The sequence below is a fragment of the Mizuhopecten yessoensis genome, unplaced genomic scaffold (genome assembly GCF_002113885.1).
Source record: "Mizuhopecten yessoensis strain PY_sf001 unplaced genomic scaffold, ASM211388v2 scaffold10613, whole genome shotgun sequence".
NCBI classification, from domain to species: Eukaryota; Metazoa; Mollusca; class Bivalvia; order Pectinida; family Pectinidae; genus Mizuhopecten; species Mizuhopecten yessoensis.
The window spans coordinates 326,007-345,070 of record NW_018408634.1 but is presented as its reverse complement, the minus strand read 5'-3'; the positions used below and the strand labels follow the sequence as shown (position 1 = coordinate 345,070).

Sequence of the window (19,064 nt, the reverse complement as noted above, 5' to 3'; positions counted from 1 at the left end):
ATGTTTTAGTCTCCATACCATGTATATATGGTACCATGTTTTAGTCTCCATACCATGTATATATGGTACCATGTTTTAGTCTCCTTACTGTGTTATATATAGTACAATGTTTTAGTCTCCATACCATGTATATATAGTACAATGTTTTAGTCTCCATACCATGTATATATGGTACCATGTTTTAGTCTCCATCCCATGTATATATGGTACAATGTTTTAGTCTCCATACCATGTATATAATGGTACAATGTTTTAGTCTCCATACCATGTATATATTGTACCATGTTTTAGTCTCCATACCATGTATATATGGTACCATGTTTTAGTCTCCTTACTGTGTTATATATAGTACAATGTTTTAGTCTCCATCCCATGTATATATGGTACAATGTTTGAGTCTCCATACCATGTATATAATGGTACATTGTTTTAGTCTCCATACCATGTATATCTAGTACAATGTTTTAGTCTCCATCCCATGTATATATGGTACAATGTTTTAGACTCCATACCATGTATATATGGTACTATGTTTTAGTCTCCATACCATGTATATATGGTACAATGTTTTAGTCTCCTTACCGTGTTGGTGGCAGCTTGTCCGTAGTGTCTTTCACCGTCCCTCATTGCCACAATGGATGAAGTCTTTCTTGAACCCTCACTGACAAAAAGTGATGGGTGTTAATTGACATGCTGGTCAAATCATGCTAATATTCAAAGAACAAGTCCAGTGGATGTTAATTGTTCATACATATCTATAGAATATAATGCTTATGGATCAACTTAATGAACAGGTTTTCAGAAAGACTCCAGTGGGCAAGATCCAGCATTAGATGTGTGAATCTTATTAACAATTGAATGGCATCACAAAAGGTAGAAATTCCCTTTATAGCTTTTTGTTTGTTTGTGCTTCGTGTCCTTTTAACATCAATTAAGAAAGAGCTAGGTTTTGGTTGTGGAGGAAATCTGGAGTACCAGGAGAACAAGAGGCCCAGAAGTTGAACAAGAGGCCAAAGGGCCTTAGAGGTCACCTGGGTTATATCATAGGTACTGGTAGCTTTATTTCATTGTTTAGATGTGATGTGGAAATCAGTATGTAAACAAAGTGAAATACAATACTTGACATGTCATCAAAGGATAAGAATTTGAAAATATTGGTAAATGTTCCCTTTGGGGCCCCGCCCTAGCCCCTGCGGGATCGGGCAGGAATCAAAATTTTACACCGTAACACCCTCATTCACCAAAGATGATTCTGACTAAGTTTGAGTAATTTTCTAATGAAAATTGATAAAATATACCCAAAAGTGTTATTTCCCTATATAAACTGTAGTAAACTTTACCCCCTCCCCAAGGGAGAACGGATAGCTTGGGGGTCCTGAAATTTACAATTTAAATAAAGCCCCTGATGATCTTTCTTTTGATGCACTGAAATTGAATGTAGTACCTCGGAGTCTGGAGAAGAAGATTTTTGAAATATTGGTTAATTTTCCCTTTGGGGCCCCACCCTAGCCGCAGGGGTTGAGGTAGGAATCTCAATTTTACAATTTGAAACCATCTTTTTCCAAGGATAATTCTCACCAAGTAAAAATAATTTCCTACAGAAAGTTGTCAAAATATACCCAAAAATGTTATTTCCCTATATAAACTATAGTAAACTTTACCCCCTCCCCAAGGGAGAACGGATAGCTTGGGGGTCCTGAAATTTACAATTTAAATAAAGCCCCTGAGGATCTTTCTTTTGATGCACTGAAATTTAATGTAGTACCTCTGAGTCTGGAGAGGAAGATTTTTGAAATATTGGTTAATTTTCCCTTTGGGGCCCCGCCCTGGCCCTTTGGGTTTGGGTAGGAATCCCAATTTTACAATTTTGTAGCCTCATCTACCAGATTCTGACCAAGTTTGAAAAAAATCCATCCACTGGTTCTTGGAAAGAAGTTGAATAGGTCACTTGAGCAAAGCTCAGGTGACCTTAAAAGCTGAGAGGACCTGTATCACTCACCTGGAAATGTTAGCAAAATTGAAGTTGAAATAGCCAGATGTTGCTGATAGTGTATATGTATTACATGGTTAGTCAGGGGTTATATTTATATGCAATTAGACAAAATCCTGTCATTCCTACAGGAAAAGGAGGATTTTGAAGAATTTGCTATGTTTCCCCTATTTGGCCCTGCCCCTCTGCCCCAAGGGGGTTAGACCCACTGTTGATACAAAATTAAGTCCCCTTCACCAAAGGATGCTCTAGACCAAATATGGACAAAATCCTGTCATTTCTACAGAAAAAGAATTTTAAAGAAATTGCTAAATTACCCTAAGGCCTGCAGGGGGCTCAGACCCACCATTTATACAACATTTATTCCCCTTCCCCATAGTATGCTAATGTTCTGGTTAAATTACCTTCATCCCATTGGAAGAAAAGAATATTAAAGCTATTCCTCTATATCCCATATTTGGCCCCACCTCTCTGCCCCCAAGGGGGTCAGACCCACAGTTTATACAAAATTGGTTCACCTTCACTCAAGGGTGCCTCCTACCAAATTTGGACAAAAAACTGTCATTCCTACAGAAGAAGAAGGATTTTGAAGAACTGGCTATGTTTCCCCTATAATGCCCGCCCCTTTGTCCCAAGACACTCAATATTTATACAAAATTGAGTCCCATTTGCCCAAGGATGCTCCAGACCAAACTGGGCTGAAATCCCTTAATCCCTATGGTAGAAGAAAGATTTTAAAGATTTACATCTATTTCTCATATTGGGCCCGTCCCTCTGCCCCAAGGGGGGGTCACACCCAATGTTTATACAAAATTGAGTCCCCTTGACCCAAGATTGTTCCAGACTAAATAGGGATAAAATCCCTTAATCCTTACGGTAGAAGAAATGTTTTAAAGGTTTTACCCCTTAAACTGTTCTGTTATTCAGTAGAGTATTTGCATGTAATTCATGACTTATAACGAAGATACTTCAGACCGGAAAAAAATAATTTGTTTCAGGTAGCCCTACATATATTTTGTTTTGCCTTATCATTTTTAAATCATTTCAGCAATGCATTCCCTTTAACAATTTAGACAAATGTACCTAGGAGCTAGGGTGTGTTTATCACTGATAAATCCTTGGGATATAACAAACATTATGATGTACCTAGGAGCTAGGGTGTGTTTATCACTGATAAATTCTATGGATATAACAAACATTATGATGTACCTAGGACCTAGGATGTGTTTATCACTGATAAATCCTAGGGATATAACAAACATTATGATGGACCTAGGACCTAGGGTGTGTTTATCACTGATAAGTCCTAGCGATATAACACACATTATGATGTACCTAGGACCTAGGGTGTGTTTATCACTAATAAATCCTAGGGATATAACAAACATTATGTACCTAGGACCTAGGGTATGTTTATCACTGATAAATCCTAGGGATATAACAAACATTATGAGGTACCTAGGACCTAGGGTGTGTTTATCACTGATAAATTCTATGGATATAACAAATATTATGATGTACCTAGGACCTAGGGTGTGTTTATCACTGTTAAATCCTAGGGATATAACAATCATTATGTACCTAGGACCTAGGGTGTGTTTATCACTGATAAATCCTAGGGATATAACAAACATTATCATGTACCATGTATAGTCAGGATCATACACTAGTTTTCTTATTATCTGAAAATCAACAAGCAAAAAACGATAACATTCAAACTACTAGAGTGTGGAATCAATGTGTACAATCTACTAAAACATGAAAGAATTAACTTTGTCTCAAACTGATGTGGAGACTCAAAATATCATACATTTATTCATCGCACAACATTACATGATGTGCGAATGATAAAAATCTGGACGATTATTGCTTGCACAGACTTGTGCGGACAATGGACGAACGTCGTGCAATAACAATTTTGGTTGGTGTAAATTGAGAAATGGCTTACAATATATACGGTATGTGTTAACACGTATAAACTTGGTGTTTAAGTATATATTTCTATGTTCTAGCTACATATATAAGTTGATATTTCTATCTATCAGTGTTTTTTAAAAGACCACAATCCACACATGTAAAATAACACATATGGACACGTTTCTCTATACAGGTATACATAGCCACTTTGTACCTGCACCTGGACTGTGGTTTTCTCCACCCAGGGCACTTACATAACTCACCAAGGTGTGGAAATCCAGGTGAAGGGAAGCTATAGATTTAAATAACAAATACAGAACATCTAGTTTTGTTTTAATAACCGTCATACTGTATCACATATATATCAACTCTCTTTGTCAGGCACAGGCCAGGTAAAAGTCTGGTCCATCATCAAAATATAATTTACCTGTTCTGTTACCTTGGAGCCAAACCTATTCATGACAGCCTAACTGTCACTGTAATGCTGTGTACCAAACTTTGTAAAATTGAACATATCCCTTATTAATATGAAGAGAAATCTATATATACAGTGTTTCTTATTCCACACAAGGGTTCCGTTTCCGATTTTTTTCATTCCATAATATTGATAAACCAATTGTTCCAAATCGAACATTTGTGGATGATGTTTGGATGGTGTGTGCATGACGTATATATGCACGATGTGTGCACGCTATTTTTGGTGCGTTGTGCGGTCACACAACTTTATAGAATATTGACTTTTAATTAAAAATAATTTTAGTGAAATAAATACTCACTCATTCAGCACTATTTCCATGGGAACACCAGGCTATAATTTAAAAAAAAAGAGAATAATTTCATAAAATAAACTGCCCAAAATATTCCCCCCATTAAGTATTGTGCAGAACAGTTACACTGGTGTGAGTTGTCATGAATCATTCACCATCGTGAATATTTACAATCTACACTGATGTTCTCTCACACAGCAACCATTGTTCCCGCAAACTGGAGTTGTCCTTACCATATGTAACAGGTTTCCATGACATTGGCATCAAAACATGTTGGCAGATCCACATTGTATGTCCATGAAGAAGACAGAATTTGATGTCATTCACAGAAGATGTGGATGGACTTAAAAAAAGGCTCAATCAAATTTCAGACTACAGCTTTTACAGTTAATGCTCATATCATATGTTATTGTATTTTGAAAATTAAATTTGTGTGCTTATCGGACTAACAAAATTAATACAATAGGTATGAACCATTCACAGAAAGATACCTTAAATATATATAACAAAGGAATGGTTTTCTATTTTGGTCAGATTATGAGGTGAACAATCCAGTTGAGCACAAGTTAATTTATCATAACAGTAAATTTTGCCATGTATGACACCATCTATGACAAATATATTCATGATCAATGGGAGTTATCTCCTCATAACCTGAACAAACAAGATCAATGTGAGCGGAATTACACATTCGTGGTCAATGTTGGTATTACTAAAACTAGAACCTTGGCTTTGAAGTAGGAGTCTTGAACAAATAACTAATAAAAGTTCTTGCATTTTCGATGGAATGCCCTTATTTGGCAATGAAAAAGGGGCATAACTCTGTGGAATAGGGTTTAAATGTCACGATTTAAGAATTCATTAAAAGCATACAGGTAATGAAACAACCGAATAGTTTTAAAAAACATTGAAGAACATTTGTTTGAGTTATCGTGTAAACAAGGAAACATTAACGGCAAAAAGGAAGTAGTGTTGCATTTGCTACGTCAAGTGTGATACGCAAAAATGCGAAAAGTTGAAACTTGACAGAAAAACCAGTACTACTGTATTTGTTGAACATTACTGCTTCTAGCATTACCATACCAAATTTAAAAAGAATTGATTAAAAAAATAAAAAATTCTTGCATTTCTACACAATGCACTTATTTGGCAATGAAAGGAACATAGCCCCACAGTGAAAAAGGGACAAAACTCTGCCGAATAGCATTTAAATATCACAATTTAAGAAACAGATCCAATGCATTCAGGTAATAAAACATCCCACCAAGTTTGACAAAAACTGAAGAACAATTGTTTGAGTTATGGCATAAACAAGCAAAAGTAAATGGCAAAAAAAGATGAACTACGAAGATTCAAATTACTCTAATTGGCAAACTTACGGCAAATTCTGGGTATTTTTCTTTAAAACACTACTTATATTTAATTCATGAATCAAACTTTTATGAGCAAAATTTCTCGCTGTTTCAAAATATAAGTAAGGTTCGTTCGTTATTAAAACAGTTGACATTACAACTAATTAATCAAACTAAGTCAAAAATGTACCTGTACAAGATCAATGAAAATTCCCAAAGTTAGTACCCAACAAGGTCAAGGTCACACTGAACATTCATCAGTACCCAAGAAGGTCACACTGAACATTCATTTATACCCAACAAGGTCACAATGAACATTCATTAGTACCCAACAAGGTCAAGGTCACACTGAACATTCATCAGTACCCAAGAAGGTCACACTGAACATTCATTAGTACCCAACAAGGTCACACTGAACATCCATTAGTACCCAACAAGGTCACACTGAACATTCATTATTACCCAACAAGGTCAAGGTCACACTGAACATACATCAGTACCCAAGAAGGTCACACTGAACATTCATTAGTACCCAACAAGGTCACACTGAACATACATTAGTACCCAACAAGGTCTCACTGAACATACATTGGTACCCAACAAGGTCACACCAAACATACATTAGTACCCAACAAGGTCTCACTGAACATACATTAGTACCCAACAAGGTCACACTGAACATTCATTTGTACCCAACAAGGTCCCACTGAACATTCATTAGTACCCAACAAGTTCACACTGAACATATAGTTGTACCCAACAAGGTCACACTGCACATCCATTAGTACCCAACAAGGTCCCACTGAACATTCATTAGTATTCAACAAGTTCACACTGAACATATAGTAGTACCCAACAAGGTCACACTGAACATTCATTAGTACCCAACAAGGTCACACTGAAAATACATTAGTACCCAACAAGGGCACACTGAAAATACATTAGTACCCAACAAGGAAACACTGAACATTCATTAGTACCCAAAAAGGTCACACTGAACATACAGTAGTACCCAACAACGTCACAATGAACATTCATTAGTACTCAACAAGGTCACACTGAAAATACATTAGTACCCAACAAGGAAACACTGAACATTCATTAGTACCCAACAAGGTCACACTGAACATACAGTAGTACCCAACAAGGTCACAATGAACATTCATTAGTACCCAACAAGGTCACACTGAAAATACAGTAGTACCCAATAAGGTCACACTGAACATTCATTAGTACCCAACAAGGTCACACTGAACATTCATGAGTACCCAACAAGGTCACACTGAACATTCATTAGTACCCAAAAAGGTCACACTGAACATACAGTAGTACCCAACAAGGTCACACTGAACATTCATTAGTACCACACAAGGTCACACTGAACATACATTAGTACCCAACAAGGTCACACTGAACATACATTAGTACCCAACAAAGTCACACTGAACATTCATTATTACCTAACAAGGTCACAATGAACATAAAATTAGTGCCCAACAAGGTCAAGGTCTCACTGAACATACATTAGTGCCCAACAAGGCCAAGGTCACACTCAACATACATTAGTACCCAACAAAGTCACACTAAACATACATTATTACCTAACAAGGTCACAATGAACATAGAATTAGTGCCCAACAAGGTCAAGGTCTCACTGAACATACATTAGTGTCCAACAAGGTCAAGGTCACACTGAACATACATTAGTGCCCAACAAGGTCAAAGTCTCACTGAACATACATCAGTACCCAACAAAGTCAAGGTATCACTAAACATACATTAGTACCCAACAAGATCACGCTGAACATACATTAGTACCCAACAAGGTCAAGGTCACACTGAACATACATTAGTACCCAACAAGATCACACTGAACATACATTAGTACCCAACAAGGTGTCACTGAACATACATTAGTACCCAACAAGGTCTCACTGAACATACATTGGTACCCAACAAGGTCACACCAAACATACATTAGTACCCAACAAGGTCTCACTGAACATACATTAGTACCCAACAAGGTCACACCAAACATACATTAGTACCCAACAAGGTCACACCAAACATTCATTAGTACCCAACAAAGTCAAGGTCACACTGAACATTCATTAGTGCCCAACAAGGTCACACTGAAAATACATTAGTACCCAACAAAGTCAAGGTCACACTGAACATTCATTAGTGCCCAACAAGGTCATACTGAACAAACATGAGTACCCAACAAAGTCAAGGTCACACTGAACATTCATTAGTGCCCAACAAGGTCTCACTGAACATACATTAGTGCCCAACAAGGCCAAGGTCACACTCAACATACATTAGTGCCCAACAAGGTCAAGGTCTCACTGAACATACATTAGTGCCCAACAAGGTCAAGGTCACACTGAACATACATTAGTGCCCAACAAGGTCAAGGTCACACTGAACATACATTAGTGCCCAACAAGGTCAAGGTCTCACTGAACATACATCAGTACCCAACAAAGTCAAGGTATCACTAAACATACATTAGTACCCAACAAGATCACGCTGAACATACATTAGTACCCAACAAGGTCAAGGTCACACTGAACATACATTAGTACCCAACAAGGTCACACTGAACATTCATTAGTGCCCAACAAGGTCTCACTGAACATACATTAGTACCCAACGAGGTCACACTGAACTTACATTAGTACCCAACAAGGTCAAAGTCTCACTGAACATACATTAGTGCCCAACAAGGTCAAGGTCACACTGAACATACATTAGTCCCCAACGAGGTCACACTGAACTTACATTAAGGTCACACTGAACATACATTAGTCCCCAACAAGATCACACTGAACATACATTAGTACCCAACAAGGTCTCACTGACCATACATTAGTACCCAACAAGGTGTCACTGAACATACATTAGTAACCAACAAGGTCAAGGTCCCACTGACCATACAATAGTACCCAACAAGGTCAAGGTCATACTAAACATACATTAGTACCCAACAAGGTCACTATAAACATACATTTGTATCCAACAAGATCACACTAAATATACAATTGCACCCAATAAGTGTACCCCCATTAAAAGGAAAGAACATTGAGCTAAACATGTACAGTAGAGCTAATCGTCAACCCTAAAATATTCATAGTTAAAATGTAACTTAGTTAAATGTTGTCCTTACCTTCACAAGAGCAATCTTTGTATATTCAGCTCCTAAGTCTATTGCGATGACAGCTAAATTAAACCCCACTGTAAAAACAAATGTTGACAAAATGATTTGATATATAACAAGAGTCACAGAGGGCCTGCTGTGCCCGTCGGGAAAAGATTGTGTGACCTGTTAGTTGTTTGTTCATTTATATGACAAAACTTTATAGCACTCTGTTGTATTTACCAATTGGCAAAATATCATGACTCTAGGCTATGTAAAACTATTAAGATTCTGAATTTTTTGAAGAATTAAAGCCCATTGTAATCTTTGACCTTAGCCAATGCTTAAAGGGTTTTGGCCACAAGTTTTTACATTCCCTAAAAATAAGCGAAACCTGTAATATACTTAAATGAATACAGAATCATCCATCAACGGGTGTTCTGAAGTATCCCGTTACCTAGATATAGGTAATCAAAGGTGACCAATCCTCACTGGCAAGAATTTTAATGAGCCAACAGGTCACGTGGTACTTGTGACGTCAGAGTAGCACGTTTGGGTCACTGGTCCATATAACAAGTAATGTTACATATATCAACGTTTAACAATGAACGGTTTACCAAACAGGTACACTTAATACCCCATCATAACGTTACATATATCAACGTCTAACAGTGAAAGATTTACCAATTAAACATGTACACTTAATACCCCATCATAACCTTACATATATCAACGTCTAACAGTGAACGGTTTACCAAACATGTACACTTAATACCCCATCATAACGTTACATATATCAACGTCTAACAGTGAACGGTTTACCAAACATGTACACTTAATACCCCATCATAACCTTACATATATCAACGTCTAACAGTGAACGGTTTACCAAACATGTACACTTAATACCCCATCATAACCTTACATATATCAACGTCTAACAGTGAACGGTTTACCAAACATGTACACTTAATACCCCATCATAACCTTACATATATCAACGTCTAACAGTGAACGGTTTACCAAACATGTACACTTAATACCCCATCATAACCTTACATATATCAACGTCTAACAGTGAACGGTTTACCAAACATGTACACTTAATACCCCATCATAACCTTACATATATCAACGTCTAACAGTGAACGGTTTACCAAACATGTACACTTAATACCCCATCATAACCTTACATATATCAACGTCTAACAGTGAACGGTTTACCAAACATGTACACTTAATACCCCATCATAACCTTACATATATCAACGTCTAACAGTGAACGGTTTACCAAACATGTACACTTAATACCCCATCATAACCTTACATATATCAACGTCTAACAGTGAACGGTTTACCAAACATGTACACTTAATACCCCATCATAACCTTACATATATCAACGTCTAACAGTGAACGGTTTACCAAACATGTACACTTAATACCCCATCATAACCTTACATATATCAACGTCTAACAGTGAACGGTTTACCAAACATGTACACTTAATACCCCATCATAACCTTACATATATCAACGTCTAACAGTGAACGGTTTACCAAACATGTACACTTAATACCCCATCATAACCTTACATATATCAACGTCTAACAGTGAACGGTTTACCAAACATGTACACTTAATACCCCATCATAACCTTACATATATCAACGTCTAACAGTGAACGGTTTACCAAACATGTACACTTAATACCCCATCATAACGTTACATATATCAACGTCTAACAGTGAACGGTTTACCAAACATGTACACTTAATACCCCATCATAACCTTACATATATCAACGTCTAACAGTGAACGGTTTACCAAACATGTACACTTAATACCCCATCATAACGTTACATATATCAACGTCTAACAGTGAACGGTTTACCAAACATGTACACTTAATACCCCATCATAACCTTACATATATCAACGTCTAACAGTGAACGGTTTACCAAACATGTACACTTAATACCCCATCATAACCTTACATATATCAACGTCTAACAGTGAACGGTTTACCAAACATGTACACTTAATACCCCATCATAACCTTACATATATCAACGTCTAACAGTGAACGGTTTACCAAACATGTACACTTAATACCCCATCATAACCTTACATATATCAACGTCTAACAGTGAACGGTTTACCAAACATGTACACTTAATACCCCATCATAACCTTACATATATCAACGTCTAACAGTGAACGGTTTACCAAACATGTACACTTAATACCCCATCATAACCTTACATATATCAACGTCTAACAGTGAACGGTTTACCAAACATGTACACTTAATACCCCATCATAACCTTACATATATCAACGTCTAACAGTGAACGGTTTACCAAACATGTACACTTAATACCCCATCATAACCTTACATATATCAACGTCTAACAGTGAACGGTTTACCAAACATGTACACTTAATACCCCATCATAACCTTACATATATCAACGTCTAACAGTGAACGGTTTACCAAACATGTACACTTAATACCCCATCATAACGTTACATATATCAACGTCTAACAGTGAACGGTTTACCAAACATGTACACTTAATACCCCATCATAACCTTACATATATCAACGTCTAACAGTGAACGGTTTACCAAACATGTACACTTAATACCCCATCATAACGTTACATATATCAACGTCTAACAGTGAACGGTTTACCAAACATGTACACTTAATACCCCATCATAACCTTACATATATCAACGTCTAACAGTGAACGGTTTACCAAACATGTACACTTAATACCCCATCATAACGTTACATATATCAACGTCTAACAGTGAACGGTTTACCAAACATGTACACTTAATACCCCATCATAACGTTACATATATCAACGTCTAACAGTGAACGGTTTACCAAACATGTACACTTAATACCCCATCATAACGTTACATATATCAACGTCTAACAGTGAACGGTTTACCAAACATGTACACTTAATACCCCATCATAACGTTACATATATCAACGTCTAACAGTGAAAGGTTTACCAAACATGTACACTTAATACCCCATCATAACGTTACATATATCAACGTCTAACAGTGAAAGGTTTACCAAACATGTACACTTAATACCCCATCATAACGTTACATATATCAACGTCTAACAGTGAAAGGTTTACCAAACATGTACACTTAATACCCCATCATAACCTTACATATATCAACGTCTAACAGTGAAAGGTTTACCAAACATGTACACTTAATACCCCATCATAACCTTACATATATCAACGTCTAACAGTGAAAGGTTTACCAAACATGTACACTTAATACCCCATCATAACCTTACATATATCAACGTCTAACAGTGAAAGGTTTACCAAACATGTACACTTATTACCCCATCATAACCTTACATATATCAACATCTAACAGTGGAAGGTTTACCAAACATGTACACTTAATACCCCATCATAACCTTACATATATCAACGTCTAACAGTGAAAGGTTTACCAAACATGTACACTTAATACCCCATCATAACGTTACATATATCAACATCTAACAGTGAAAGGTTTACCAAACATGTACACTTATTACCCCATCATAACGTTACATATATCAACATCTAACAGTGAAAGGTTTACCAAACATGTACACTTTATACCCCATCATAACGTTACATATATCAACGTCTACAGTGAACGGTTTACCAAACATGTACACTTAATACCCCCATCATAACCTTACATATATCAACGTCTAACAGTGAAAGGTTTACCAAACATGTACACTTAATACCCCCATCATAACGTTACATATATCAACGTCTAACAGTGAAAGTTTATCAAACATGTACACTTAATACCCCATCATAACCTTACATATATCAACGTCTAACAGTGAACGGTTTACCAAACATGTACACTTAAAACCCTATCATAACGTTACATATATCAACGTCTAACAGTGAAAGTTTACCAAACATGTACACTTTATACCCCATCATAACGTTACATATATCAAGGTCTAACAGTGAAAGGTTTACCAATTAAACATGTACACTTAATACCACATCATAACCTTACATATATCAACGTCTAACAGTGAACAGTTTATCAAACATTTACACTTAATACCCCCATCATAACGTTACATATATCAACGTCTAACAGTGATGGTTTATCAAACATGTACACTTAATACCACATCATAACCTTACATATATCAACGTCTAACAGTGAAAGGTTTACCAAACATGTACACTTTATACCCCATCAGAACGTTACATATATCAACGTCTACAGTGAACGGTTTACCAAACATGTACACTTAATACCCCATCAGAACGTTACATATATCAACGTCTAGAGTGAACGGTTTACCAAACATGTACACTTATTACCCCATCATAACGTTACATATATCAACGTCTAACAGTGAACGGTTTATCAAACAAGTACACTTAATACCCCATCAGAACGTTACATATATCAATGTCTACAGTGAACGGTTTACCAATCATGTACACTTAATACCCCCATCATACCCTTACATATATCAACGTCTAACAGTGAACTGTTTATCAAACATTTACACTTAATACCCCCATCATAACGTTACATAAATCAACGTCTAACAGTGAATGGTTTACCAAACATGTACACTTATTACCCCATCATAACGCTACATATATCAACGTCTAACAGTGAAAGTTTACCAAACATGTACACTTTATACGCCATCAGAACGTTACATATATCAACGTTTAACAGTGAATGGTTTACCAAACATGTACACTTAATCCACCATCATAACCTTACATATATCAACATCTAACAGTGGAAGGTTTACCAAACATGTACACTTAATCCACCATCATAACCTTACATATATCAACATCTAACAGTGGAAGGTTTACCAAACATGTACACTTAATCCACCATCATAACCTTACATATATCAACGTCTAACAGTGAAAGTTTATCAAACATGTACACTTAATGCCACATCATAACCTTACATATATCAACATCTAACAGTGAAAGGTTTACCAAACATGTACACTTTATCCCCCATCAGAACGTTACATATATCAATGTCTACAGTGAACGGTTTACCAATCATGTACACTTAATACCCCCATCATAACGTTACATAAATCAACGTCTAACAGTGAATGGTTTACCAAACCTGTACACTTAATACCCCATCATAACCTTACATATATCAACATCTAACAGTGAACGGTTTATCAAACATGTACACTTAATACCCCATCAGAACGTTACATATATCAACGTTTAACAGTGAACGGTTTACCAAACAGCTTTTGCATCTTAATTTGATGACCGTAAATTATGAAATTATGAAAAATCGTGGCCAAAATCCTTTAAAGGTGACCTTTGACCAAAATACTATACAATACTTTGGTAGAATCTGATTTGAAATATAAAAATAAATTAACAAATGCTGTACGATTGCAAAACTTTGAAAGCAATAGCTCACACGATTTTTTATGAGGGCTAAAAAGAGAAAACAAGTTGGCTTCTAAAATGATCAATAAATTCAAATTTAAAAGGAGGAATGTGTTATGCTGATTGCAAGAAAAGACTGTAAAATATCACTGTCTAGTCCTAATTGAGATTCATACCTGTCAGTGATACGTAGAGGCACAAGACTGTAGTAATTACCAATAGCTGGCCTGGTCTGGACACTGCAACCATCCTCATTACTGAAAAATAAAGGTAAAATCAATAAATAAATCTTCTAAATTGTCTCGATCAAAGCAGGAAATCATATAATCACTGTGAACAAACATGCAAGGTTGATTACCGGTAACTGTTCCCCGGTAGAATGGTCTTTTCTGGTAGGACCTGGTGATGCTTTACCATCACATACTCACAAAAATGTCTCCTAAGAAACTGTGGAAATTAGAAGGATGATGTGACATCAAATACCTAATAGAAGTTACTGAGTGCCACTGGGGAAATGTCAACAAAAAACAAACACTACGCTTATTAGTGCGCTCCCCGAAGGGCTTACTTCTGGTTACTTTCTGTGATCCTGGTTTATGAGTTTTTACTAATAACTGACACTATCCTCCTTTGTTTTTAGCAGAAATACTTTCTTATAATAATAATAACAAGAGGCCCAAGAGGGCATGTATCGCTCACCTGAATATTTAAGCAGTCATAGCAAAATATTCTCATTAAATATTATATTGCACTAAAAATATTTCCCTCGCAAACTTTGTTTGCTTCATCTGTTGAAACTACCAGCAAAATATTTTTACAAGATTCTATGCTTTTTGGTTCTTCTTCAGAAGTTGCTTGACATATTTTTCCCTGTGATCTTGTAAGTAGGTCAATGTCGTTTTCCTTCTCAAATTGGTTAGCTCTATTCCAAAAAGCTACCAGCCAAATCTTATGAATCCCATTCCTTTTAGTTCTCAAGAACAAATCCATTAAAATGATGTTGACCTCTGTGACCTCTAAAGTAGGTTGAGGTCATTTTCATTCACAAACTTTGTTTGGCTCTTTCCCAGGAAGCCACTTGCCGAATATTAAGTTCTTCAGAGGAAGTCGTTTAAAGTGTTTGACATATCTGCCTCATGTGACCTTAAAAGGAGGTCAAGGCCTTTTCATTCTCCAACTTTGTTCGGCTCTTTCCTAAGAAGCTACAAGCCAAATATAGAGATTCTATACCTTTCAGTTCTTCAGAAGAAGTCGTTTGAAGTGTCTGACACATTTGACTTTTGTGACCTTGAAAGAAGTTCAAGGTCATTTTCATTCTCAAACTTTGTCGGGCTCTATCCAAGGAAGCCATCAATCAAAAATAAAGATTCTATACCTTTCAGTTCATCAGAAGAAGTCATTTGAAGCTTTTGACATATATGACCCATTTGACCTTGAAAGTAGGTCAAGGTCATTTTCATTCTCAAACTTTGTTCGGCTCTTTCCTAGGAAGCTACAAGCCAAATATAGAGATTCTATACCTTTCAGTTCTTCGGAAGAAGTCGTTTGAAGTGTTTGACACATTTGACCCCTTTAACCTTGAAAGTAGGACAAGGTAATTTTCATTCTCAAACTATGTTGGGCTTTATCCCAGGAAGCCACCAGCCAAATATAAAGATTCTATACCTTTCAGTTCTTCAGAAGAAGTCGTTTGAAGTGTTTGACACATTTGACCCCTGTGACCTTGAAAGTAGGTCAAGATCATTTTCATTCTCAAACTTTGTTGGGCTCTATCCCAGGAAGCCATCAGCAAAATATGAAGATTCTATACCTTTTAGTTCTTCAGAAGAAGTCGTTTGTAGTTTTTGACATATTTGACCCCTGTGACCTTGAAAACAGGCCAAGGTAATTTTCGTTCTCAAACTTTGTAGGGCTCCTACCAACGAAGCTTTCAGCTTAATATCATGACTCTAGGCCTGTCCGTTCTTCAGACGAAGTTGTTTAAAGGAAAAGTAGACGGACGAGGATGGACGGATGCAGCACCATGACATAAGCTCACTTGCCCTTCGGGCAGGTGAGCTAATAAATGTTGGCAAAAATGCAAGTCTATTATTTTTTAAACATACAAAGTAGACACAATGTCTGCGACATAATTATTTCCTATAGATCTTTGTCTCCAACAGAATCTTTAGCACCACAAAGGATACAAATATATTTTTACTTTTATCATTTCAACACATTGGCCTCGAAAACTGACAGATCTCATGAACATGTACAGCATGTTCTATTTTATTTTGAGTTAAATAGAAGATACTTGTAGTTTAAAACAGTATGAATGCACTTTTTAAAAATGTAAGGAAGATTTTGTACCTCTTCTCCTTTAATGATATTAAACGTTTCAAAATAATTTTGGCATACATCTGTGACTTTGATAGATGACAGGTGCGACATCGCACGAAAAACTGCACAGTCATGATACGAGAAATGTGTGTGAACTGTTCCACGGAAGTTTACGTCGACACGCTCAGCTGAGCTTGAGTTAAACCAGCCAAATATCATGTTAAAAGTTTTAAAAAATCTCTTGAATCCAGATATAATATACGTATAATTACGCGTGGAAGATAAAGAACGAACGTGTATATTCAACACCGAAGCGGACAACGGACATACTAATAACCGGAATATACTGCACATTTATAATAAAACCAGTTATGTTGTTCTTTATAAAATGCACCTGCACACATTAATGTTTCAACGTTATGGATATATAATGAAACTAAATTACTTTAAGTACATAGATACGTATAATATATAGATAATATATGGACATATAATGAAACTAAACTAATTAATATATGCATATTAATTTGTATTGGTCGGTACTATCAAAACTTCTCAAAATGATCTCTTCCAATTAGCAAAAAACAACACGGACGTGGGCCGAAATCGAGTAAAGAAAACATTGTCACACGGCGACGATTATGTGTACACTAGACTAAATGCGTTAACACGGAAAAATAATATTGTTGTATACCCTGCAATGTAATTAAAATTACACCAATTTTGTTTCATTTCACTATTCTTATTTATTTCTAAAATTTAATTAAATATATGTTATAATATGTGTCGGTGTGAAGAAAATAATGTAATCCGAAAACAACACAAACTGATTTTAATGATATGAAAGACTAAGAAGACTTAATTTGTGGCTTAAAACAAATAAAAATGCAAAGAAAATACCAAACAATGTTTCGCCTTTAAAAATGGTTTTAGGGCTAAACAACCTGGCGCGAAACAAGATTTGGGGCGAAACAACCCGGAACCTTTATAACTGATCAGTTGACAATTTTATTGATTTAAAATTATTTTTGCAAAAAGTGATCCGATTTGGGTCCTGCCTCCTTAGTCCAAGTGCTCAAAATCTTATAAAATATCAAAACAACTTTTAGGAATCACCAAAATGTCTTATGCAAGTATACGCACTGAACCATACAAGATTTTTCATTTAGAGTCGTATTTGTAACAATGCAACCATACTCTTGGTACCGAAAGAACAGAGTACCAAAACGTCTCAGTTAACGCGTTAAAAATTCAGCCTGTTACAAAGGATTCATATCACTTCCTCATATGAACTGACTACTGACCAGAAATAGAAGAACCTAAACGAAGCTAACAAGCATTGTTTTCGACGTCCTTATCACAAAATAACTTGTTAGATACCCAACAATTTTCTTAACAAATTTGGCCAGGTACGATTCACCATTTAACAGAATGACATTGTAATACATTGTACATCAATGCAATATGGATCCAACCTGAGTTTCATTCTCATCTATGGTGTTATTAATCGTCATCATAAACAGCTGAGCACCATGCGAAACTAGACACGTGGATGTAGTCAGATGTCACGACGGGAAATGGTAGTTAACGACACTTCATAAATACTCACAAAGAAAAAGTTTTAAGCTTAAATTATACTTACACTTCTATTGTGCTGATAAATTGATGTAAATTACGGTATTCGTTTTCGCTGCAATGATACCCTGACAGAGTCTACAGTAAGCCGGTGTGGCGCAATGTGATTGGGAGAGGATATTAATTCCGAGTCTGCGCAATGGCGTTGCTACACGTAAACTTCCGGTGAGCAAGCGTCTGGTTGAACGAGACTAATGTTTATTGTAACAAACCTGGTCTCGTTCAACCAGACTCTTATTGCCTTCTGCGCAAGCTGGACTAAGACCACAATTAATTTTACTATATGTTTCATTGTAATATTTAATTTCATAACAAATTCCCAATATCCGATAGCCAACTTTCCATCTAACCTGGTCAAGAGCAACATCTTGGGAGTAAAATATCAAAATTTCAACATAGCATGTTGGCCTTTTTCTTGAGATAATCGTCTGCATGTGTCACCAATGTCAAAAATAAACTTCCGGGTCAGGGGTAGAGGT

General features: G+C 36.2%; 1 protein-coding gene across 1 annotated transcript in view; it reads right to left on the bottom strand.

Annotated features, from left to right (window-relative positions):
* The window catches only part of LOC110461418 (hypoxia up-regulated protein 1-like), a 117,466-nt gene extending 98,754 nt beyond the window's left edge, over positions 1 to 18,712 (bottom strand). Inside the window, exons 1-5 of the mRNA XM_021514861.1 lie at positions 18,593 to 18,712; positions 14,808 to 14,888; positions 9,196 to 9,263; positions 4,684 to 4,715; positions 583 to 661 (exon numbers count right to left, since the gene is read on the bottom strand). Coding sequence (XP_021370536.1) covers positions 583 to 661; positions 4,684 to 4,715; positions 9,196 to 9,263; positions 14,808 to 14,886 — 258 coding nt within the window. The 5' untranslated portion in view covers positions 14,887 to 14,888; positions 18,593 to 18,712. The remainder of the gene's footprint in view (positions 1 to 582; positions 662 to 4,683; positions 4,716 to 9,195; positions 9,264 to 14,807; positions 14,889 to 18,592) is intronic.
* Positions 18,713 to 19,064: the final 352 nt, after the last annotated feature.